At 38.6% G+C, this 27,463-nt stretch overlaps 1 protein-coding gene across 1 annotated transcript in view; it reads right to left on the reverse strand.

Annotated features, from left to right (window-relative positions):
- Nucleotides 1–13,860: 13,860 nt before the first annotated feature.
- The window catches only part of LOC114534167 (ankyrin repeat and LEM domain-containing protein 2-like), a gene marked incomplete at its 3' end in the record, with an annotated part of 45,388 nt that continues 31,785 nt past the window's right edge, over nt 13,861–27,463 (reverse strand). Inside the window, 1 exon segment of the mRNA XM_028555715.1 lies at nt 13,861–14,077. Coding sequence (XP_028411516.1) covers nt 13,861–14,077 — 217 coding nt within the window.

Raw genomic sequence — 27,463 nt, forward strand, 5'->3', positions numbered from 1 at the left:
AAACACAGGACAGTTCATACGCGTGCGACCCATATTTAGATAATTGCTCAACAAATTCCTAATAATAATTGGCTCATTTTTTCGTGGGTCAGGTATTTTATTAGGCCCGTTTGGGCCCTATATGGCCTTATATGGCACTATTAGGCCCGATGGCCCGATTGCTGCATGACTGGGCGTCCTAACCCGGACTCTGGGCTTGTCAACGCAAACTCTTACTTACAGTTTAAGATATTTGTAAAATTGTTCTACTTAATTATATTGTTACAAGCATTAATCCGTGTCTTAATTTATGCTCCAAGCATCGCGTTGTCCATAACATTCGCCATACCCCCTTTTTCTTCCCTTTGTGGAGTTTGGGCCTGAAATATCTCATTAAGCAGATGAGCATCTGCTCTGGAGCATTTATGAGCATGTGCTCATAGGCCCGTTTGGGCCCTATATGGCCTTATATGGCACTATTAGGCCCGATGGCCCGATTGCTGACTGGGCGTTCTAACCCGCAAATATGGACAAATATTCCATTAAACATCTACGGGAGCAAGTAAAACAGAAAATGCAGGGAGAGAACAAGCCAACATGACAAAGTTGCCAACGTCTTCGCAAGCTCAACCAATACTAACACGAGAGGAAATTATCCCCTATACAAGCACATGCCAAACCTGGCAGAATTACCGAATGGTTCTACGCACACCGTTGTTGGAATCGGACAGTCGTTCCAAGTTGGGTGCTTGCAAAGCCCTCGTGTTCCAACTAAATGTACTGCAATGTTTCTCCAAAAACCGAGTAAAGTGTTGCCCCAGTGTCCCTGGTGCAGAGGAATGTTTTCATGAACATAACATGCTTCCCTAATGTCCCTCGGAGTCCTTTTTTATTCCCTAAACGTCCCTGTAGATTAATACTTTCATCAAGACAATATAGTTCAACAAAACGTTCAACTGCATGTAATATGAATTTAGAATCCGTAAGGAAGTGTTTTGTATTCATTTGAAATATCTCATTGAGCGGATGAGCATCTGCTCATGTTGCCTTTTTCTCCCTGCATTTCCTGCTTTACTTGCTCCCGTAGATGTTTAATGGAATATTTGTCCATATTCACGGGTTAGGACGCCCAGTCAACAATCGGGCCACCGGGCCTAATAGTGCCATATAAGGCCATATAGGGCCCAAACGGGCCTATGCTTGATACGAGAAGGATCTCCTCGCAAACCTGAACATTCCCTCCATCAATTTGGAGTGTTTTGGATGCCCGAAAGCGCAAATACTGATAAAAAATCTAGTATGGCTGGAGACCTGCGGGAAGCATTTGGCAGCCGACGCATATCAACATAGTCCTAAAGTTGAAGTAGAAGCGTACGGGTTATGGCTGGAGAGACAAATGCAATAACAAACAAAAATAAAAAACCTGTTCCCTTATACACAGAATATTTAAGAAATGAACTCTTAAAATGAACGAACAGTCCTAGTAGGATTGAAAGAAACATTCTCATAATATTATGTAATGAAATAAACAGTCTTAATGCTATGGAAAGAAACATACTATTAAAATGTTGACATACTAAATGTGTATAACCTGACAAATAAAATATTTTTCTCGCAAATCCTTACTGTGTACTTAATTACGGTTTAATAACGTCACACTCTCACCCTGCATGGAGTCCACGCATAACTTCGGCAAAATCCGACAGATTTCGACGGCCCGCGTGGGGATCACGCGTTGCGTGATTTTGTTGCTATATGGGGAGGTGGTGTTGGGTAATCTACTCATATCTAAAGGTCTGTCTTTTGGTTTGCGGAAGACATCACCAAGGGCTTCATTATTGCTTGTACGCTTTCCTTATGTTCTTACTTGCTAGTATACGCTTCACACTTTCCGATACGCTTCACACTTTGTTATACAAGTGTAGCCCTTGCTTTCATGTTCGGTTGATGGTCTGGCGTTGTTTCGGTGTTTCTGCATACGTCATCAATAAAGCGTGATGTATAGGCATTCATCTTAAGGGGCTTCTGCTCTCTTCATTTGATGGTATAGTATCAGCCCTGTCCACCAAAGTTTTTACAACAGCTGCTTTGTTCTGCCTTGGGTTATGGGAATCAAAAGACAGATATTATTCTATTCGGAACAAATACTTCGGTGTCGAGAAATGCGATCGTTTGTCCACTTTCCGACACTGATGGTTGTTTAATGGTGAACTTGAAGTTAGGGATTGAGTTTATAGATGGTTATGGAAGGCCTCGACCTCGGATTTTTTATACACAAAATGGAGTCAACCAATGACGTGTTAAGCGCACTTGATTCTACTCGCATAACTAATTCTGCAAGCGCGGCGCTGACAGGTGAGCCCATGGCACGTTGGTAATGTTTCCCTTCAAACGTGAAATAGCTGTTGTCGAGTACGAAGGTTAAGAGGGACATGACTTGCTCTTTTGTGAGAATTGTCAATGATTTCCAAGCGTCTTCTCACGAAGGTTTCGTTTGACTACCTCTGTGGCTAATTGTCATTGTTTACATCCATACCAGTCAACTTAGGGTGCTTTCCTTTATACGGTAATAACTGTCAGACCGGTCCTGTTGTATTTCAGTACAGACAGATTACTGGTATTTTAATGCAGTTTTAAGAAATCTGCATTCATATTTAATGTTATGTACATCTGATTAGCAGGGAAAATACAGTTTCACCAGTATATAACGAAATACTCTATTTCGATTCAAAATACGATCGGTCTGACCACTTTGACCGCTTATTGGAAAGCGCCCTTAGCCACAAAGGTAGTCGAACGAAACTTTCGTGAGAAAGACGTTTGGGAATCATTGACAAATCTCACAAAAGAGCAAGTCATGTCCCTCTTAACCTTCGTACTCGACAACAGCTATTTCACGTTTGAAGGGAAACATTACCAACAAATCTCAGGATGTGCTATGGGCTCACCTGTCAGCGCCGTGCTTGCAGAATTAGTTATGCAAGAAATAGAATCAAGTGCGCTTAACACGTCATTGGTTGAAATACGCTGGTGGCGCAGGTACGTTGACGACTCCAAATTGTGTATAAAGAAATCCGAAGTCGAGGCCTTCCATAACGATCTAAACTCAACAAGACGCCGTTCTGGCGTTAACTTCGGCGCACGTGCCAGTCTTCAATATAGAGCTTCTGAACATAAACAATACAGTTCGCGTATTGTTTCGCATACATATTCGCATTTAGATGCCTTGCGAACCTAAATGTTCGATCGCGAAATTCAGAAGCACATCGCAGTATAGAAGTTCAATTGTTCAAAAATGTAAATAAAGCGCATGATACATTCGCTTCGTCTTACACTTTGCCTTTGGGACTCGCGCTTATATAGTTGTATTAAATCTTCGATCCTGTGCAAAGTACGCGACGTGTCAACGCGCCCATACACGACCACATCATCTTGTTAAACGGCGAAATAGCAGCGATATTATTAAAATAGGACCGGAATCTACATGTATCAAATATATTCTTACCCCAATTCAATCTAAACTTAATCGAACAGCATGAAAAGAACGGTTTATTTGTTCCTCTTGGAGGAATTGCCGTATCATGCGAGCGAAATCGAATCGCGCATTGGAAAATTAGCCAAAGCTGTGCACCACAACTCTTGGGAGATAAGACTGGGACGTAGATAAATACGGTCACATACACACTTTAAATACTAGTGTATTTCGCGCCATTACAGACTTGCGACGACGAAAAATAAAAAAAAATAAAAAAAAAAAACAAAAACAAAACAAAACCGGGGCGAATTTTCAACTCCGTCGCTGACGCCGGAGTAATAAACACTAACATTCAGTTCACCATTAAACAACCATCAGTGTCGGAAAGTGGACAAACGATCGCATTTCTCGAAACTGAAGTATTTGTTCCGAGTAATGAGCGTACGGAAGTCACGGTGTATCGAAAGGTGACACACACTGAAAAGTATCTGTCTTTTGATTCCCAAGCAGAACAAAGCAGCTGTTGTAAAAACTTTGATGGACAGGGCTGATACTATACCATCAAATGAAGCGCACAAGCAAGCTGAAAAGACGGAGGTCATAAATGCCCTTAAGATGAATGGATATACATCACGCTTCATTGATGACGTATGCAGAAACACCGAAACAACGCCAGACCATTAAACCGAACATGAAACCAAGGTCTACACTTGTATACCATACATTAAAGGAACATCGGAGAGGGTGAAGCGTATACATGCGTAAAAATCATCACATATATATATACATAAATATATATATATATATTTATATATATATATATATATATATATATATATATATAATATATATATAATATATATATATATATAATATATTATAATATATACAGGGTATCAGAAAAAACTAGAAGATTTTAAAATGTCAAAAAACTATCATTTTATCAAAATATCTCAAAAATATACTTACGTCTAAGTTTTTAGCATCTTCTGGCTTATCTAACAGTAAAAGCTATCAGAAAAATTAACCTAAAAAAGCGGAGAAGAACGGTTTGTAAAAGACTCATTTTTAACCGCTTGCGCAAAGAAATGAGAGGTTCAAAATCCAAGTTCATTTAAAGAGATGAAAGTTTGGACCCTTTTGTGCAAAGTATCAAAATTTCAGGAAATTTGATAAACATTAAGTCCGCCGTGGAACGTTTCAAAATTGGATTTTTTTCCGTTTACTCCGCTCTCGCGTAACCTTTTTTCATGCAAGAATGATTACATGCATGAGTGATGGTTCGAATGACGTACTTAAACATAACTAACAATGAATACTCTTGTTTCATTGTTTTATTTAACAAAGAGTTCTGGTAATTACATCTGGAGAATGCAAAAGTAGGGCAGAAGTTTGCGTGCAAGAAATGGAGGACATGTTGAGAACTAACAACAAATTTTGTAAACTCTGCTCTTGTTTGCAATTGTGTACTGTTTGACGTTTTTGTGTAGTTTATTTTTAACAATAGCATTATTAGATACAGCATCAATCTAAGGAGGTATAACAATAGGATTGTAAGTACGTCATTCGAACCATCATCACTCATGCATGTAATCATTCTTGCATGAAAAAAGGTTACGCGAGAGCGGAGTAAACGGAAAAAAGTCCAATTTTGAAACGTTTCACGCGGACTTAATGTTTATCAAATTTCCTGAAATTTTAATACATTGTACAAAAGAGTCCAAACTTTCATCTCTTTAAATGAACTTGGATTTTGAATCTCTCATTTTCTTTGCACAAGCGGTTAAAAATGAGGCTTTTACAAACCGTTTTCCCGCTTTTTTAGGTTAATTTTGTTAGATAAGCCAGGAGATGCTAAAATACTTAGACGTAAATATATTTTTGAGATATTTTGATAAAATGATAGTTTTCTGGACATTTTAAAATCTTCTAGTTTTTTCTGATACACCCTGTATATATATCAAAACTGGATTTATCAGATGAAAGAGAGGACATTCGCTTGTTGATAGCTCTGGGTAGCTGTCTGATAATGGATGGTGGGTGATTGGATCGGCTGTCGATATAAACTGGATTGTTATTAGGTTTCCGGTAGGGGGAGAACTTGCCTTCTTTTAGATTCAATGATTCTAAACTCACAAGCAGAACGCGTTCAAGGAACATTATTTGGTACAACCCACCCTATAGTAAGAACGTAAAAATAAACGTGCCCATTAAACGGTAATTGCCTAACGAAAAGCATCGCATACAAAGCGGCAGTCCGATCTAACAATGGGAAAGAGATCAAGCACTACAAAACTAAGATACAGCAACCATTTAAAATCATTCAAACATGAATGTTACTCGGGTGAAACGGAACTATCCAAATATATTTGGAAGCTTAAAGCGCAACACGATCCATTCCAAATAAAATGGTCGATAATGAAACAAGTTCCCTCGGTGAGGCCCAGAATGAGTTTGCCCGCTGTGAATTGCGGAAAAAAGGCTTATCATGTTATCTAATAAAGAAGAGTCTGAAAAAGATCTGAAATATTCAGTAGATGCCGTCATAGATTTGACTTTAAGGCCTATGTTAAACGCGCGCAAACTGATACCTTTAAAGCGCTTGCGTTAACAATCAGAAACGCGTGTGCATAACCGTTACATCTTATTGCGTGTTAGTAATCGCCTGATGATCGTACACGGTAGAAGTACGTGAAACACAGTGTAGCGAAATAAAATTTTAGGATTGTAATTTGTTGATATATACATATATTTATATATATATTATATATTATATATATATATATATATGCATGTATATATATATATAAATATAATATATATATATATATATTATATATATATATATATATATATATATATATGTGTGTTATATATATATATATGCAATTCTAATTATATATATATATATATATATATATATATATATATTATATATATTATATATTTATATATATATATATATATATATATATATATATATATATATATATATATATATATATATATATATATATATATATATAATATATATACACCCATTTGCAAAAACGTTGGCCGCAGATAGATAGATAGATACACGAAGTCTAATTAGAATTGCATATCACTACATTTGCATGGGATTTCAATCATATTACACAACATATGCAATTCTAATTAGATTTCGAGTATCTATCTATCTATCTATCTATCTGCGGCCAACGTTTTTGCAAATAGGTGTATATTTATATATATATATATATATATATATATATATATATATATATATATATATATTTATATATATATTTATATATATTTATATATTTATATATATATATATATACAATATATTATATATATATATATATATATATATATATTATATATATATATATATATATATATTAGTATATATGGTTTTCATATAACTTTATAAACGCGAGTGGTATTCGCAATTGAGTTGGAGTGCACATAAATTATGAAAAAATCCCTCATTACAGTTAGGTTCAGTTAGGTAATATAAAAATTCTGCAAGCAACCACATTCAGTAAAAACCATATTAAGTTCTAATTTTAGTTAATTTATCATGCACTCAAAACAAGGATGACAGAGATAATAAGGAGGACAATAGTTTATTTTGAAGAAAAAGAACTTCCAAATGACCCAGTAATATCTAAAATACAAGATTTAAAATACAAGACACTTGCAGTTTATCTACATGGGTTGTAAAATTGCAATTATAGTACATTTCCTGAATTATAATTTTGTGTAAACAACTGTGTTAGGGTAAAATTGTTTGAAGATCAAATAATGCTATTCATTATGACACCATATATTTACATTGTAACATGATTACTGAAGTTTTCACCCTTTTAATAACAATCCGTGTGTTATACGTCCGCACTTAGTGCTTGCCATTTGTGATATTTACTGTGTTGATTGTTATAAATTAGTTAAGTATATTGTTAGTTAAGTATATAAATATAGTTTTTATTGTTATAAAATTATTATTATTATTATTATTATTAATGGTTTAAAATACACACCTTCGCAATTAATTGAATTACGGTGCGTTTACAAAAATTATGGAAGTAACTATTATTTACAGTATATTTACACATTAAAAAGTTAAAAAGTTAAGTCAAATCTAAGTTTAAATCTTATTGCACTACTCACAACGATACTCATATTAAAATATTACACCTGAAGTTATTTACTGTTATTCAATAAAACTAGCTACTGTACTAAGAAAGGAACTACGGCGGTATCTTTCTGTTCGACATTTTATTGTTGTTAATGTGTTCGAGTTTCTAAGTTCATAATCATTTGTACAAGCCCTGGTCAATGGAACATATTTTGCCAAAGGTCCTCCTTTTTCAATACTTTTCATTGTATCAAGGCAAAGTTGCTCTCGTCTTTCATCCAATCTGGAACACCCAAGGCGTGCTAGGGCCTCCTTATAAGAATAGCCCGGTAAGATAATTCTCAGAGCTCGTTTTTGTACTCGCTCTAACTCTTCAGCAAGGTATAAAGGTAAAGAGTGGTGCCATACTACGCAACAGTACTCCAGAACAGATCGCATCAGGGCAAAATATATACTTAGTAAATCCTCCGCGGGAACGCCACCTCGTCGTAAAGAGCGGATGATATATAAACGTTTAGAAGCCTTGGATACAACTGACTCTATATGTTCATTCCATTTAAGATCACTTTGAATAACCAGACCAAGTACTTTATGAGACCGCACAACATCAATCAAATGACCGTCAATCATTAATGGTGATAATTCGGGAGTTCTCCTGAGGTAACAAACACGTAGTTCCTTGCATTTCTTGGGATTGAGTTTCATAAAATTACTCGAAGCCCAAGAATTGATTGAATCCAAACCAGACTGAATCTTTGAATCGCTCTCTTTTGTAACATTTTCAGATGTTGATATATCATCCACAAATTTCCAAATATCCATTTCGTGTGTTTTTACATCAAGGTCATTTATCATGACCAAAAACAAAAATGGTCCAAGTTTAGTTCCCTGGGGTACGCCTGCTTTCATTGGCAACCAATCCGAGATTTCTCCACCGAGTTTAACGCGATGTCGGCGATTAGTGAGGAAGTTGATAATCCAAGATAACAGAGACGATCTGACACCTATGCCCAACAGCTTTGATATCAATAAATTATGCCCTATACGGTCGAACGCCTTTGCGAAATCAAGGAAGCAAAGTCTAAGATATCTTTCAGGGGATTCTAAATTACACAACCAGGTGTGGATCATATCCAGAAGACAATAAGTCGTTGACGTGCCTTTCAAACTTCCAAACTGTTTAGGGTCGATCTTGTCTTTAATATCAGTTATCATCCACCTGACCACGAAATCTTCAAGAACTTTAGACAAACAAGATGTCAGTGAGATGGGTCTAGTGTCACCTTCACAGGTAGGAGGTTGTGATTTTGGGATCGGTATAATGTCTGAATCTTTCCATATGGCAGGAACAATTCCAGATGTGAGTGATACATTGAAGATGGTTGCGACAGGCTCGGCTAGTTCGTAGACGAACTTCTTAGGATACGGCAAGGAATGTTATCTGGACCGTGGGCTTTAAAGGGTTTAACTGCTGACAATTTTTGAAACACTTCGTGCGGTTGGACAGTTGGGACGGGTTCTTTGGTTGGAAGGAATGCTGGAAGTGCAGTCAAGTCAAGTGGTGGAATGTCAATATTCACCGATGCATAGAACATATTCAAAACATTAACTAATTCTGATTGATCAAGGGTTCTTGCATCTTGTTCAAGCGAAAAGGAGTGATTCTTTTCGGATTTTCCACCCATTTTATTCACAATTTTCCACCACATGCGACAGTCATCTTTCTTTAAATGTTGCACCTTTGTTTTATAGTACGATATTTTCCTCGCATTGATCTTTTGCTGAACCTTATACTTCAGTGATCTCCATAAGGTTGTGTTGTGCCTATGAAACGCCTTCTGTCGGTCTTTGATAAGTTGTTTTATTGCGGGTGTTATCCATGGTTTATCGTTGTGATGACGTATTAGAGTCTTTTGTGGGAAAATTTGGTCGATACTTTCTGTTAACTGGTTTGTGAAAGAAACCGCTAGACAATCAACAGTATGATTGGGAACAAGGTCACAAAACCAATCGTGTGTACTAATCCATCTACCAAAAGCATCTATCCCGGATTTAGGGTAGCGGCGTACTAAGGTTTTGACAGATTTCACTTGTATGTCGTGGTTGGAAATGCTATCGGCAGAAGGTAGCCAGTGTAGGATATTGTGGTCACTAGATCCTAATGGAGCGAGAAATTTAAGGCAATTATATATTTATGCATATTTGTAAGGATAAGATCCAGTATTGCTGATTCTCTGGTTGGTTGGTCAACAACTTGTTTAAGATTTTGAGTGGTAGTTAAAGTTCGTATTTCAAAATCGTTGAAGTCGCCCAAGATTACTAGACCATGGTCAGGGTGCTTATTCCGAAGTTGGTCAATAGTATTGATTAAATAATCGTTGAGGTCGTTGTGCTCTGATACTGCCAAACCTGGCGGATGGCATACAACACAAATTGCTAGGCCAGAGAGAGGTCTGGGAAGGCGTTTAGGTCGTAGGTTAAGCCATAAGCATTCTAAATTTTCACTTTCTAGATCTACCCGTCGGATACAATGAATGTCGTTTTTGACAAAAACACAAACTCCCCCACCTCGACCAGTTGCACGATCTTTACGGAAAAAATTATAACCATTGATTGACAATAAGCTGCTGTCTATATGTTTATGTAACCATGACTCAGTTATTGCGATAATGTCGACAGACTTGAGACTTACAAGTGCGATCAATTCATCAATCTTTGGCAGGAGCGAACGGGAGTTCAATAAAAAGAAGGATGGAAGCATCTCCTTTTTAGGTCTTTTGTTAGCATTAGCAGTACGATTAAGAGTTCTGATATGGATTAGGTTGTGGGAGGGGATATAGCAATTTCTGTGTTTCTTATGTTGTTTAGGCGTTCTAGAACGGTCTGTGATATGTACGGGAATTTTCACATCATAACTGGTTTTATTTGGCGTCGGTATTTCAAAATTAACAAATGACCAAGTCTCTAATGCTGCTTCATTATATTGCCGACATAGTCCAGATAGTCTAGCTAATCTTTCGGACGGTGGGGACGTATAGCGGGTGGACTGCCCCTCCGTACTTGGCGAAAAGGAGGAATTGGTTTGTATAAATTATTCTTTTCTCTGACGCACTTTTCATAGGGTTTACTTGCGGTCGGGTTTTTCTCCTTTGTGTTCCTCTCCTGGGGTTCTTTCGGATTGGATAGAGGCGGAAGTATTGATGTTATTGTCGATATAATTCTGATTGGACTTCAAATGACGTAGCTTTTCGTGGTGGCACGTGGGTACTTTTACCCTCTTGGCTGGACTGAAGGCGAAGGCTTTGAGTCGCTCGGTGTTTCTGACGGTAAGCTTCTGATTGATCTTTAAAAGACATAGATTGATGTTTTAGTAGATACGGTTTTGATTGATCTTCAATACCAACGTTTGTCGATTCGTGCGGAATGTCTAGTTGTTCGTTAGTATCTGACTCCCCGTCAGACGTAGTTTTTCCAGGTGCCATAGTTTTTCCAGGTGGCACATGGATACTTTTATCCTCTTGAATGGACTGAAAGCGAAGGCTTTGATGAGTCGATCGGTGTTTCTGACGGTAAGCTTCTTAGAGAAAAATAACTGAACAATCGAGGGAAGTGGTTTCGCCTTGCACAAGGTATGAGGAACGTGGTGAAACCACAGATAGCTAACAATGCGTAGATACGCAAAGAAAGTTGTAGGTATAGGCTGTGGTCAACCAATTGAGGAAATGGTGTAGATTAGGGAAATTATGAGCAGTCAAATGCGTTCCCCTGAAAAACAAACTTTTCGTGTTGGAAACAGCAGACAGTATAAATAAGAGAGAGAAGTGAGAGAGCGAGAGAGGGTTTTAAACGCTGTGATAGAGTGTTTACCGAAAGTATTTATCAGACTTGTAAATGACCATTGTAGTAATCATCTAATTCAAAATTGCAAGAGGTGCTTATATAAATACGACCAAATTTTTATTTGCTATTTAATTAACTAGCAGGAGTGTTTTATTAAGTCTACTGGTTTTCACTTGTTGTCTATGATGGACTATAAGTATCTACAAATATCTAACCATGACCCTGGTAGGACTTTATTATGCAAATGACCATCAAACGAACATCAATCCCACGTTTATCGCAGCCTCCCGATAACTATTCGCTTGAATTAAAAGGCATAGCCCTTCGTATTCACAGTCTGGGTGAGAATAGCGAATGTGAATGAGACAGCCAGATTCACGCCTTAATTACCTAATACCACCGTCACAGGCGGACGAACATAACTGCAATTTAAGGTATAGTAATAGGCTTACACTGTTTCCTTGCAAGCTAGAGCGTTTTAAGAAAAGCTTTTTCCCGGCAATGTGTCTCCGATCACATAATTTGTAAATATTTTAATTATTAAAGTATATTAATTTATAAATTAGTAAAACAATTGTTGTCACGTAATGTATGTAATACAAGGACTATTTAATATTCAAAGTTTTTAGCAAACAATGACAATGTAAACAACTTCGCAATTCGCTTTCGAGCGCGACGATTTTATAAAAAATCAATCAATCAAAAAAACATTCATTAGATGAAATACCAAACTTTGAATTTTTACCAGGCAATTCTATAGAAGCTTCGTGTGAAAACGCACTTCTTGTAGTTGTATTTCCCGTTTTTTCATATCTTAATTCGTATCTCAGTCATTTTTAATCCAAAAGGTGCAATGTCGGATGGATAAATAGAATTTGTCAAAAAAACGAAGAGCAAAAAATCGAATTTGCCTTATTAATTAAAAAGTGCAAAAACACTTACCAGAGGCTAGCGCATGCGCATTGAAAACAGGGTTTGCCGCGAGCTCCGCCTCTGTGTGGTTCCTCTGTGCCAACGACAACGAGTTTTGGCTGATGGCGTAAGCAAACAACGCGCGTGAATGACGAATCTCGTACTCGTAGTCCAGGCTAAAACTCCCTACTCTAGTAGTTCGATTCTACATCAATGTTGGTCGACTCTGCCCATCATTAGGAAACATTTTGAACGCAGTCTAAGTTTATCGTCTGTTTGGTTTGAAATATTACCCATTTAAAGGTTAAATACAGTCCTGTATCCTCACGTTCTAAATCCTCAAGTTTTGTACTTTGATGCTAGCTACAAGTGGTGATAAGTAAAAGGTAATATTGAGGGGAAAACGTTTGATAAAAATGTCTTAGCAGCATACAATCTTGGAAATCGAGCCACCAGTCCCTTAACTAAGTTACTGATATTCAAACTATCTTGCGGTCTCATATAGCCACAATATCACCTGTTAAAACCAGGACAGTTTAATTTCGTAGCTTGCCAAATTAACGTGTTTAAATCATCAAACAGTTATTTGAACAGCTTGACAGAATGTTTCACGGTCACAATTATCCTTTACTTTATAAACTAAAGCCAAATAGGCTATAATTCTCTTGGCAAGGTCAAGGATGTTTTGCCATCGGAAAATGAATTAATTATAAAATGATAACCTATGAATAACTAAGATGATAATCTATGAATAATTAGGATAATCACTCATGAATAATTTTCGAAACGTCGAGAAGTGTTCTTGTCTTTTTTCATACTACTACTTATACCTTTATACTTCATTTGATTTGTCTCGTTTGTACGATTTTTACTATGCACTCGTTGTAAAGAATCGTAACTTCACAACACGCGCATAAAAATCGTACGCACTCGTCAACCATGAAGTAATCTATATTAATTATTAAACATGGATCTGAATAAAGTAGCAGGGATCCTTCCTGCAAAATCAAACGAGAGAACACCGTCCTCGGCACGCTGTATTAGCCAAGACGGCGATATAATATAAAAAGTGTTATACCTACCCTTCAATGAACAAGCTGGCTTTATCACTATTCGTCTTTCTCGGGGTATCTTTTGTGTCGTAGTTATTTTGGTCTTTGATAGTGGGACAGTCGGACACGAGATTAAGAAAATTTGTTTCAGCTCTTGGATTTGGGTCATCACCGACACTTAATATGCGAATCTCGGAAGTAAGTTCTGATAACGAGATTTCTGAGCAATTTGAGATGTCTGAGGATCTTTTATCGTAGTCAGGAGAAAGTTCATTAGTGTCCGACGAAGACAGCGACTGTTTAATGCTGCAGATTTTCTCGCATGTTTTCTGTGACGCGTCGTGTTTAATTATGGGTTCTGTGCCCCTATCTTCCAGTGATTCTTCTAACTTTAAGCGGCCTCGAAAGTTTTTTAAATTAGAATTCTTATTTCTTGAACTTATGCAGGACAAGGGAGTCCCGTCGGAGCGTTCGAAAACATCACTAATGGAACCGCAGGGTGAACAAAACGAAGAGCTTTCGATAGGAACACGTGTTTCAACAGGCACTGTTTTCTCCAAGTTTAATCTATGTGCTTTGGTCTTGAGATACTCCTCAAGTTTTACTAATCCATCGCTCGTTGAGAGGTCTGTAAAGCCATCCAAGAATTTCCAGTGTTCGCACCATGAAACATTCTGGGATTTAGCTACTTTTCTGCAATAATAACAGAATGTTTTTAAGACCAGCTAAATTCAAAAGAGAAGCTATTAAGAACCAGTTCTTCAATTTTTATGAAACTATATAGATAGATGCCTTATTTCAAAAAAATGCGTCAAGTTAGCCAAACATTTCAAACTTTAAAGCTGAGTTTGGTTGAGTTTGGTTGAGTTTAGTGATGAGGTGACTCTCAGGAATAATTAACTCGTAAGGGTAACTTTTGACCCTGACTCTCTATGCTCGCCTGACTCTTACAAGTTAATGATATATGAGAGTCTCCTCATTACCAAACTCAAGCCTTCTCTTATTGTTCAAGGCAACTTTATTCTTCACAATACAATGAAATATTTTAGTTCATGCTGACGTATTGTTCAATTTCCAATTGACAGTTAAAAGTTCCTTTCACTGGTGGCAAATGGCGTTAAGCAAAGAAAGTAAAGGAAGACATACGACTGTCAATTAGCCAATATTGTAAGTGGGTGAGGGTTGTAATAAAAAAGTTTACTTCTCTTTAATCAAGGCATTATCTGCAATAGTTTGATGGCCTTGTCAAGGCCGAAACTAGACAAAATTTTGCACTGAATGGAAATCAACCTTAGTGGCTGTTCTCATGAGCGCGGTTACCGAAATTTTACGAAGCGTAAAATGGACTTTGAGCTATAGAGAAAAGCTACTCATTTAATCTAGATGCCTTGTGAACCTAAATGTTGTTCGATCGCAACACTCAGAAGCACATCGTACTTTAAAAAGTATAGTTCAATTGTTTAAAAATGTAAATAAACTGCGTGATACGTTCACTTTGTCTTACACTTTGGAATTCGTGCTAATATTAAACCTTCAATCCTGTGCAAATTAACTGCGACGTGTCAACGCGTCCGTTAACGACCACATCTTGTTAAACGGCGAAATAGCAGCGATATTATTAGAATAGGACCAGAATCTACACGTATTGAATATATTCTTACCCTAAACTTAATCGAACAGCATCAAAAGAACGGTTTATTTGTCCCTCTTGGTGGAATTGCCTTATCATGCGAGCGAAATCGAATCGCGCATCGGAAAATTAGCCAAAGCTGTGCACCACAACTCTTGGGAGATAAGACTGGGACGTAGATAAATACGGGCACATACACATTTCAAATACTAGTATATTTCGCGCCATTACAGACTTGCGACGACGAAAAATAAAAAAGAAACAAAACAAAACAAAACCGGGGCGAATTTTCAACTCCGTCGCTGGCGCCGGAGTGGTTACTCGATTTTTGCGCCCGGAATGTTTCAAGCAACACTCTTCGCTCCTTGTTTCTTTAAATCTTGAATATTTATCAAGCCCGGCTGGACATGCGCAGTTGTGACGTAACAGTAACGGGCCAGATTCCTCAATATTTTTGTGAACTTAGGAAAAGGGATAGATAATTAATAAATAAAACAATTTAAACTGATTTAAAACGTTACCGTACTGATCATGTACAAAAAATTACTATAGGCATAAATCAAACTATCCCCCGGGAAGTTTACACTATAGTGAGGCGGATATGTGCAAAAATTTGAGTGAATATTTCCCGTTTAAGTTAAAAGCACCAGATTTTCGGGATAAGAGTAGTTTCACATGTTAATTAAAAATATTAAATGGGGCCATCTCAATCTTGCTGAAAAATACCTGTTTTAAGCCCTTTTTAAAAGTGCAGGAATCGTGACCGGAAGTAAGACCGGAAGTAAGACCGGAGGTAGGACCGGAAGTGATATTGCCAAACGATAACAATACAAAAAGCAGTCAAAAGCACAGGAAAAGTAAAAAATAAGAAAGTTTTTACAAAGACAAGTTCACTCAGGTACGTTTTTAACCAATTTGACGTTTTATTATATTGAAATAACATTTAGACAAGAAAGAAAGCCACAAGAAAGAATAAAATGTCTATAGGTAGTTAGGAAATCGGCATGCGTTTTTTATTAATATTTTTTATTAATTCGGGCTAGCTTTTTCAGATTTGTTTTATTCTATATTATGAGTAAATGATTACATGATTCTGCGAGTAACATTGTTTTTTGCTCAGGCGAGTGTTTTGCGAGCTTTTCTTAACTCGAGCAACACTCCCAAGTGTTTGGATGAGTCATCCAAACACGGAAACCATGAAGTACTTGTTTTATAAAATAACAAACTAAAATAAATACATGTTATTTTATAAAAATATTTTCTTTCTTTTTTGAATTTAAAACAGCTAAATATGGTCACTTAAAACTTCCACATGGAGGGCGCCGAGGTTGGTGAAATAACTGACTGGTCTCGGTGTGTTATTTGTCAGCGCGACAAAAGTGAGCCCTTACGGTGTCCGGCTGAATCAAATGCAAAAAGCAACATAGGGGCTGGTTACAAAACCCTTGCACAAAACATTTGTGAACTATCTGACCTTCATTGCCTCCCGATTGATTTTGATGGTGTATCAAGGTTGGACGAAGGGGATGGGCTAGAAGAGACGTTTTCTCGTCGTCATGCTAAATGGCATCTCAGTTGCTATGGAAAATTCAATTCCACCAAGGTTTTACGAGCAAAAAAACGACGCGCTTCTAGTGTTAAGGACGCGGTTGGTGGAAAGTATACACGATCTAGTGCCACTACATCATCCTCACGTTCCACAAATGACCCAGGGAACACTATGCCAAAATGTTTCCTATGCGAAGAACCGGGGACACGTCAGAAGTCACTACACCAGGTCTCCACTCTAAGCCTTGACGCTCGGGTTAGACAGTGTGCTTCAGTACTTCAGAATGAGAAACTTCTGGCAAAACTGAGTGGCGGTGATCTTATTGCCCTAGAGGCCAAATATCATGCGCCTTGCTTGGTATCCTTATACAAGAAAGCGCAAGTTGCTCGTGAAAAAAATGAAGAGGAGGATGTTCAGCGACCCGATGGTATTGCGCTTGCCGAGCTTGTTTCCTATATTGAAGAGATCCGTGCCAGCAGTAATAAGGAACACCCAGCAACATTTAAGCTGGCTACTCTTGGAAACATGTACAATAGCCGTGTCGCACAACTTCTGAACGAACCGCCGCGTTCCAAATACCCTACCCGGTTGAAACAGCGCATTATGGCTCAGTTACCCGGTTTGCAAGAATTCAAAGAGGGGCAAAACGTTTATATAGCTTTTGGCGAAGATCTCGGTGTTACGGTAAAGGCAGTACATGAATCATGTGATGAGGAGGCAATTCATCTGGCTAGGGCAGCATCGATCATTAGGAAAGATATTTTCGCCAAAAATTGTCAATTTGATGGTAGTTTTAAACAAGGATGTCAGCTTAAATCTGTTCCTCGATCTCTTCTGTCCTTAGTAAATATGATTTTATATGGACCAAGCATTGACACGCAATCCGGCATCATGTCGAAAAGTCAGGCTGGTCTTTCAATCAGCCAGTTAATCCAGTTCAACAGCTTCAAACGCCGACGCAATGAAGAGACAAACCGAGAACGGCGAAGTAAAGAACGTGAAACACCTCTCCCATTGTTTATTGGGCTATCTATCCATGCGAAGACCCGCAGCCGTGATCTTGTTGAGATGATGTACGACTTAGGGCTGTCTGTGTCTTACGATAGAGTTCTTGCTATTTCCACTGAACTAGGAAATGCAGTTTGTCGTCGTTACCAAACAGACGGTGTTGTTTGCCCTCCCACCTTGCGTCAAAAGGTTTTTACAACAGCAGCAGTCGACAATATCGATCACAACCCTAGTTCGACAACATCCAGGGACTCTTTCCACGGTACAGGTATTTCCTTATTCCAGCATGTGACGACCGATGGACCTGAAATAACAAGAGAACGCAGTCCTCTAATGAGTACTGCTGTCAGCAAGAAAGTGATCGTGTTACCGGAAAGTTATACCCATATCCCATCAGCAGCGCTCCCGCACAAGAATATTGCGGTACCAGAAATGTCCGAGCAACCCATTGTGGATTCAGACCAGGTTGATGCAGCATATTTGGAGGAGATTGGCTGGCTTCAAAACGTCAATAATTTGATCGACCGCGAGAGTTTATCAACTGAAACGAGTTTCTCCTGGGCGGCTTATCATTGCACCAATTCGTTTGCACAGCATGCGGCATCAGTTTCAGCACCAGCAGTATCTGCTTTGTTACCTCTTTTCCCGGAAGAAGCGCATTCTGTTGCGATGATAAAGCACTCGATAGATGTCATCAAAGCGTCTGTGGAATACATCAACCCAGGCCAAGCAGCCGTAGCTGCTTTTGACCAGCCTCTTTACGCACTAGCCAAGCAAATTCAGTGGAACTGGAGAGATGTCTACGGAGAGGAAAAGCTTGTGCTGATGTTTGGTGGCTTGCATATCGAACAGGCCTTCCTCAAGGTACTTGGCAACTGGCTAGAAGATAGTGGTTGGACTGCTGTGTTGGCTGAGTCTCAAGTTGCATCTGCTGGTACTGCTGACTCATTCATTAAGGTAACAAACATCAAGCGTACGAGAAGAGCACACCAAATTACAGCTAGCGCCCTGTATGTTTTGCTGCAGAAGGCACATGCTATTTATCAGGAGAAAATGGGCGTTGACATCAGCACGCTATCATTTGATGACTGGTGCACGCAGCAAGCATCGCAGATCCCCCAGTTTCACTTCTAGTATTTGGCCATGCAACTTGAGTTATTGCTACTCGTTTTTGTGAGGTCCATCCGCCAGTCTAACTTCCCTCTCTATGTTGATTCCATCGCCAAGATGCTTCCATGGTTCTTTACCTTCAATCACTACCACTACGCCCGCTGGCTTTCTGTCCATTTGTTCGATATGCGCGCTTTATCACAAACAACTCCCGATGTTCTCCATCATTTCAACAAAGGATTGTTCACTGTGCAAAAGTCGTGCAAGCGTTTTTCAGCAATCGCCATTGACCACGCACATGAACAGAACAATGCCATGGTTAAAGGAGATGGAGGTGCTGTTGGCTTATTGGAAAATGATAGTGCTCTCCGACGATGGATGGTGTCAGGACCAGAGATAGCGCGGCTTGTAAACGAGTTTAATGATGAAATAAGGAGAGCGTCAAGTACGGACGAGATCATGAAGCACCACGAAGAGCAGAGATCCTTTCAGGAGACATCCTTTAATCACGTCAGGGCGCTAGTTTCGGCGATAGAAAACCTGGGGAACCCCTTCATTGAAGAGGGCAAAGAGTTGTTGGTGTTGGACACAAAAGAAATTCACGCAAGTCCCGAAACACTGAACACGCTGCAAGAAATTGAAGCTATTGGCCTGAAGCAAAGCAGTGATTTCTTTCAGGAATGCCTGGTTAAGCGAACGAAGTCTTTGTATGATCCTATCAAGAAAAACAAGCTTTGTTTGTTCAGCACACCTGCTCCCAAAACGTCCAAAGCATCACAGCAAATTTCCACCCTTAAGACCAACTGCGCCTTATTTGCAAATTTGTATATCTCGTGCCAATCCAGAGACGGTGACCTTGACGAGTTTTTCAAACACGAGAATCAAGCATATCCCCCTTCTCTGTCTAACCTTGGAAAATTGCGCCTTCCGACGAAGAAGTCAGAGCTGGTGGAGTGCCTTGAAGATGAAATTACCACTCAAAGCAGTATACCTACTGATATTGATACCATAATCATTGATGGAGCAGCTATTGTCAATATGATCAAACCTGGACCAGAGGCGACGTTCATTGGGTATGCAGAGAAGTCATTCCTCCCCTTCATCAAAGGCCAACTTCGTCACGCGCAACGAGTAGATGTCGTGTGGGATGAGTACATCGCCAACAGCTTGAGTACATCGAACAACAGGCTACAACAAGATGCAAAAGAGGAGGCGGTGTAAGGCGCCGCGTTACGGCTACCAACCAGCTGCCGGGAAACTGGAAATCTTTCCTTCGCGAGGATGCCAATAAACGCGAGCTATTTCTGTTTCTAGCCGATTGTATTGGTTCCCTTATGGTAGTTGGTCAGGTTATTATAACCACGTACGGGCAAGATGTGCGATGTACTAGTACCCGAGATACATCCAGATTGTCTCCTTGTTCACACGAGGAAGCCGACACGCGAATGCTACTTCATGTGGCTGATGCTGTGGAACAAGGTGATCGCAAGATTCTTTTGCGGACTGTTGACACAGATGTTTTGGTATTAGCGGTCGCTGTCTTTCACGAGCTTTCTAATCGATCTCATGAGCAGTTAGAGTTGTGGGTGGCATTCGGAACTGGCACAAATCTTAGATACATTCCTGCTCACTGCATTGCCAACCGGCTCGGTCCTGAACGATCTAAGGCTCTTCCAGCCTTCCATGCGTTTACAGGATGCGATACAGTTTCTAGCTTCGCCGGACGGGGTAAGAAGACTGCAATGGAAGCGTGGAAGATGTTCCCAGACGTAACAGCTGCTTTCATGTCTTTGGCGTCCCCTATCGCTAAAGTGACGGAAGGTACAGTAAGACTACTTGAACGCTTTGTTGTCTTGATGTACGACAGAACCAGCAACAAAACCAACATCAATGAAGCGCGCAAATCGCTGTTCTCAAAGAAGGCAAGGTCCCTAGAGCAGATTCCACCGACCCTAGCAGCTCTGTTGGAGCATGTAAAGAGGGCTACACTTCAGGCTGGACATTCCTGGGGACAGTGTCTAGTAGCAACACCTGAATTGCCAAACCCAGAGGACTGGGGGTGGATCATGGCAGATGATGGATGGCAACCATTTTGGACACCTCTTCCAGACGTTACCAAGTCCTGCCGGGAGCTTGTACGTTGTGGCTGCAAGACGGGCTGTCGAACGAGATGCTCATGTTTTAAAGTCGATTTGGCGTGCAGTGAATTATGTACCTGTAACCATGAGTGCAGCAATAAAAACTAGCTAACAGAACCCACATTGTAGTACATAAAGGCCTTTAGGCATTGTTTAGATTCTTAAATCTTTCACTTCCGGTATAGAATAGCGAGAATTAAAAACCAACCGTGACACATCTGGAAGCTGAAAAAATACTGTTTCATAATGTCTTTGGTTGTTGTACACATAAAATTTAAGCTTTATGAGGAACTGCTTATCTTCTTTGTGTCTCTCTCCCGGTTCAAAATGGCGGCTAATATGAATATTACTATATTTCGGAAAAACACAAGTTTGAACGTGGCCCCACTTTTCCATGTTGATGTTCTTATGAAAAAGGGCCTCTCTGCCAAATTTGGTGCTTTTAACCCAAATGGGAACTATTCATGCACATATCCGCCTCACTACTATGACTGACTGACTGATTTTCACCACTCATCACAATACTGCCAAGTTTCAAAGAAACTTTGCACTAAAAATGATTTAAAATAGCGAATTATTAAAAACGGTCAAGTACTCCCATGGGTTGGCATGAATTATTTGTTATATCGGGATACAACAAAATTTTCCTATCCATAATATTGAAAAAAAATTATGGCGAGGATCCAATATAATAATTTCCGAGGGACAAATATTTCGTGCATCAAAGACAATCAACTGATTCAAAGAAAACTGATTCATACCTCATGTGCTGACAAGGGGCCGGCGAACGCTTGACCTTTGAATGTTGGTTCCCCCATGCAGGATATTTATTGTGTGTATTTAATTAGCCATTTCTCAATCGAGCAGGGTACTGGTCTAGTCGCGAACCGCAAAGCATCTATGGACTGTTTCGAGGGACAAATGATTTCAGACTTGAATTTCCTGTCCCTCCAAATAGTCCATAGATGCTTTGCGGTTTGCGACTATACTTAGTACCCAACCTCGCAAGCCAGGCTTTTCTGCCCACGGTGAAAACCCTGGTTCAGGCTGGTCACGTGATTCCTTTGTAACGCTCCACCCTTGTGGGGATGGGTGAAACACAAGTAGCCCAACAATCACTCCCGTTTAGAACAGCGTGTTTCTACGGACTAAATATGGAGCGCATAACAGCCTGTTTCGACGCAATAGCAGATAAAATGAAATGAGGGCGTAAACGATATTCTTTGTTTGTTCACATTTGTTATTTGTCCTCCAAATTCGCTCATTACGACAGGCAGTCGTAAGATTCAGTAAGATTTGAGTGTCTGTATTGAATGTCAACACAACTTGATAGTTGATTGTAACGATATTAAAACCGATTCTATCAACAATGATACAGTTTGCCCACACACTTTACACCTAAATTCGGTTTATTGTTCTTTGCAGTTTCTTTTTGCTGCGCCTTCCATCTGTATTTATATAATAAAATATATATACAATATATATCGTATATATATACAAACAAATCAACAAAATATAATCATAAAATTGTATTTCATCGCTACACTGTGTTTCACGTACTAGTTTTAGTACGATCCTCAGGCGATAACTATTTACAACGGTTTACGCGCACGTGTTTTTGATTGATTACGCGAGAGTTTTAACGTGCATGTTTGCGTGCGCTTAACATTACAAACCTTAAAACCATATCTATGCCGGCATTTACTATTAAACAGTTCTGTCCTTTTGTTCAACGATTTGTTTTTGTCTGATAGCATGATTAATCCTTTTTCCTCGGTGCATAAATTACAAACTTTCATTTCTGGACATGCGGCGGGAACTTGCTTCATCACTGACCATTTTATCCCAAATGGTTTATCTTGCGACTTGAGCCCCCAAACATACTTCGAGAGCTCCGTTTCTCAAGAGTAGCGTTCGTGGTTAAAAGACTTTAAGTGGTTGCTGTATCTGAGTTTGAAGCTACCTGATGTCATACCAATATAATGCTTGACAACTTCTCCATTATCCGAGCTAACTTCCGCTTTGTACACAATGCTTTTCACGAGACAATTACCGTTCATTGGGCATTCCTCCTTAACTCTGCAGTTGCATGATTTCAAAGAACATTGGGAGTTGTTTTGATGTTTAAGGATTCTATGATTGTGGTTGGAGATTGAGGTTTTAGCATTGTTCATACAAGAGTAACTCACTTTGACCGTGTTCCGGTTGAAAATTTTATGGAGAGGCGATGACTTTGGGAAATGCTTATCAATTAAGCGAAGGAACCTTTGTGCTACATTCGTTTTCACATTCTTACTATAGGTGGATTATACCAGATTATGTTTCTTGATCGCGTTCTTCGCTTGGGGTTGTAGTTGTTTTCATCTTGTTGGTAACTTAAGGTGGTGTTGAAATGACTGTGTTTTAGAGCATCTTCGTAAAGCGGGGCAGCTAAATCAAAACTGGTTTTGTTGGACGAAAGTGAGGATATACGTTTGTTGATCGATTTGGGAAGTTGTCTGATTATGGATGGTGGATGGTTAGACCGGCTGTCGATGTAAACTGGGTCATTATTAGGTTTTCGGTAAGGGGAGAACTGATTATCTTTTAGGTTTAAGGTGACATCAAGATTGTAGGAAAACCTATTATGAAAGTAAAATTGGTCAAATGAAGGACTCTACGCCCAGAGATTGGTGGAGAGAGGTCAAAAATCTTTGTGGTATTAATAAAAACACTCGTCGTGACCTAAGATCCCTTTTACACCCTGATCTTGTGTGTGATGATTTTACTCTTACGAATAACATAAACAAAGCGTTTATCAGCGTAATGAATGATTACTCGCCTTTGACAGAATATACATGCGTGGATGCGGTTGATGATGAACCTTTGTATGTTACCGAAGAATCTGTGGCAAGGAAACTAAGAGCGATTAAGATATCTCGCGCCAGTGGACCTGATAACCTTCCAAATTGGGTGCTCAAAACGTTCTCGGACATTATTGCAAGTCCTATTACTGATATATTGAACACCTCATTTACCGAATGTAGAGTGCCTAACGCTTGGAAACTCGCAGATGTTTGTCCTCTGCCAAAGTCGTCTCTCATTTGTGATTTTAACAACGACATCAGACCAATTTCTCTTACGTCGACTCTGTCGAAAGTTGCGGAAAGCTTTGTGATTGATATGGCTTTAAAACCGGTTATGTTGTCCATTGTTGATCCACGACAGTTTGGATTTATCCCAGGTTCATCGACAACTATGGCACTAATCGATATGTTTCATCATTGGTTATCTGCCACTGATGGGACATCGTCCACAATAAGAACTGTCTTCTTAGATTTTCGGAAAGCCTTTGACCTAGTAGACCATCATATACTGATCGCTAAACTATTCAGCATAGGAGTAAAGCCAACCATCGTTAATTAGATTGTTGATTTCTTACGTCATCGGCAGCAGAGGGTTAAATATGATGGTACTTTTTCCAACTGGGTTGATGTCCACGCTGGAGTTCCCCAGGATACTCGTCTTGGTCCATGGCTCTTTCTTATTCTAATTAACGATCTACGATTACCAGATCAGATCTCCCAAATGTGGAAGTTCGCTGACGATATCACATTATCCGAAGTGATTACCCAATCTAATGAAAGTTCCATTCAGGACGCTGTTGATTATGTTAACTTGTGGTCTAAAGAGAACCATCTACAACTTAAACCTACCAAATGTAAAGAAATCCAATCATGTTTTAAGAGAATCCCTCCATCTTTCGTTCCAATTGAGATAGATGGAAAAATTTGATAAAGTTAGTGCTGCAAGACTTCTCGGTGTTACTATTCGTGACGATTTTAAGTGGATAGATCATGTTAAAACCATAACTGCCAAGGCCTCAAAGCGCCTATATCTCTTAAGACAACTTAAAAGAGCGGGACTCAGTGTTGATGATATGAAAGCCTTTTATTGTAGTGTTGTCCGATCAGTACTGGAATATTGCTGTTAATTGTTTCATAGAAATCTCCCCAATTACCTCTCGAATGATCTTGAACGCATTCAGAAGCGTGCATTGCGGATTATTTTCCCTCATCAAAGTTATAATGAAGCACTGAAAGAGGCATTTATTCCCACCCTCTTTGACAGGCGAGAAATGCTATCACAAAGTCTTTTTAAAGATATTGTTGTCAATGGAAACCATAAACTTGCTGGTTTACTTCCCCCTCGTAATAGCTGTAATGGTTTTCTGAGAAATAATAGAACTTTTAACACGCCACAATGCCGGACAGATCGTTTCAAAAACTCTTTTATATAAATGAGTTTTAGTACTGAAGCAAATTTTGCTAATTGATAACAAGTTGTATATATGTATTGTTTTCAATTTTAAATGATTGTATATATCTAATCTAAAGAACACATAATGAAACGATTTACGTGCGTGATTGATGATGGACTCTTCTTCATCTGTGATATTTATCATTGTCTTCGCCCAAGAAATTGCCCTTTTCAATAGTTCTTCTGAAATCGATGGGTAGAATTCATTGATGTCGAAAGATAGGAATGAATGATCGCATTTGTTTCTTATTTCCTTGAACCATTTTAGAACCGCTTGTGTATTCTTCCACTGCTTTACACCCGTAGCTCTTACATCCACCTTATAGTAAGAATGTGAAAACGAATGTAGCACAAAGGTTCCTTCGCTTAATTGATAAGCATTTCCCAAAGTCATCGCATTTCCATAAAATTTTCAACCGGAACACGGTCAAAGTGAGTTACTCTTGTATGAACAATGTTAAAACCTCAATCTCCAACCACAATCATAGAATCCTTAAACATCAAAGCAACTCCCAATGTTCTTTGAAATCATGCAACTGCAGAGTTAAGGAGGAATGCCTAATGAACGGTAATTGTCTCGTGAAAAGCATTGTGTACAAAGCGGAAGTTAGCTCGGATAATGGAGAAGTTGTCAAGCATTATATTGGTATAACATCAGGTAGCTTCAAACTCAGATACAGCAACCACTTAAAGTCTTTTAACCGCGAACGCTACTCTGGAGAAACGGAGCTCTCGAAGTATGTTTGGGGGCTCAAGTCGCAAGATAAACCATTTGGGATAAAATGGTCATTCCCGCCGCATGTCCAGAAATGAAAGTTTGTAATTTATGCACCGAGGAAAAAAGATTAATCATGCTATCAGACAAAAACAAATCGTTGAACAAAAGGACAGAACTGTTTAGTAAATGCCGGCAAAGATATGGTTTTAAGGTTTGTAATGTTAAGCGCACGCAAACATGCACGTTAAAACTCTCGCGTAATCAATCAAAAACACGTGCGCGTAAACCGTTGTAAATAGTTATCGCCTGAGGATCGTACTAAAACTAGTACGTGAAACACAGTGTAGCGATGAAATACCATTTTATGATTATATTTTGTTGATTTGATTGTGTTTTTGCTCTACTATTTACTTGTATTGAGCACTCTGGTTCAGCACAAATCCAAGATTATATATATATATATCATATATGTATATATATATATATATATATAATTATATATATATATATATATAGATATATATATATATATCTACTTAATTATATAGATATATATATCTATCTACTTAATTCGCTCTACTATAACATCTTATAGTATTGAGCACTCTTTTGTCTTTTCGAACAACAAGATTATAGTTTCTCGAATTTTTTTTGGGCTCATTTTAAACAGGGATATTAAGCACCTAAATATTTCACTATAAGGCTAAAAGTTAATACACTTTGCAGGAAACATATCTAGAGCGGAAATATTCTCAGAACTTTTGCCTGGCACCCGTTACCATGGCAACTGAGACGTTTCAAAATGGCCACCAAACAGGGTTTTATCGTGCATTGCATTTAACGTTTACGCTATAGATTATTTATCTACGAAAAAGTTTTAAAAAAATTTTAACATGGGGGAATTTTTTAATAAGCAAAAATAACGTTTTTGTAAATAGAAAAAATTCCCCATGTTAGAATTTTTTTAAAACTTTTTTATAGATAAAACATTTATGGCGTAAACGTTTAATGAAAAAAAAATGGGGGTCACCGAACTCGTTTGTGATATAAACATGATTAAACCCTGTTTGGCGGCCATTTTGAAACGTCTCAGTTGCCATGGTAACGGGTGCCAGGCAAAAGTTCTGAGAATATTTCCGCTCTAGATATGTTTCCTGCAAAGTGTATTAACTTTTAGCCTTATAGTGAAATATTTAGGTGCTTAATATCCCTGTTTAAAAAGTGCATCTAAAAATTTCGAAAAATTGTATCGAGCCACTTTAAGCTTTCCGATTGGCTGGTGAAGAAAAATATTGATTTCTTATTGGTTTGCTCCACTTGACTTAAAGGAAAAAATATATCCTTCTCAAGTAAATAAGGAATATTGAAAAATTTGTTAGGAAATTGACGCTACAAATAGCGAATATGTCGAATAGCTTTCAGTTGTCGTCTTGTCGCAGCCTCGTACCCAGGTGCTTTAATAGTAAGATATATAACGTTGCATTTAGGTCTTATATAGAGGTCAGCAGAAAAAACCAAGCGCGCAGGGGTGCTTGGGGTGTTTTTTTTGCGAGAAAGCGCCTGGCAGAAAATGACCGATTTCTGGCAAATCGTGACCGATTTCTGGAAAACGCTTGTATTTTGCAGT

This window comes from Dendronephthya gigantea, unplaced genomic scaffold (genome assembly GCF_004324835.1).
Source record: "Dendronephthya gigantea isolate DGI-Jeju-01 unplaced genomic scaffold, DenGig_1.0 000098F, whole genome shotgun sequence".
Lineage (NCBI taxonomy): Eukaryota > Metazoa > Cnidaria > Anthozoa > Malacalcyonacea > Nephtheidae > Dendronephthya > Dendronephthya gigantea.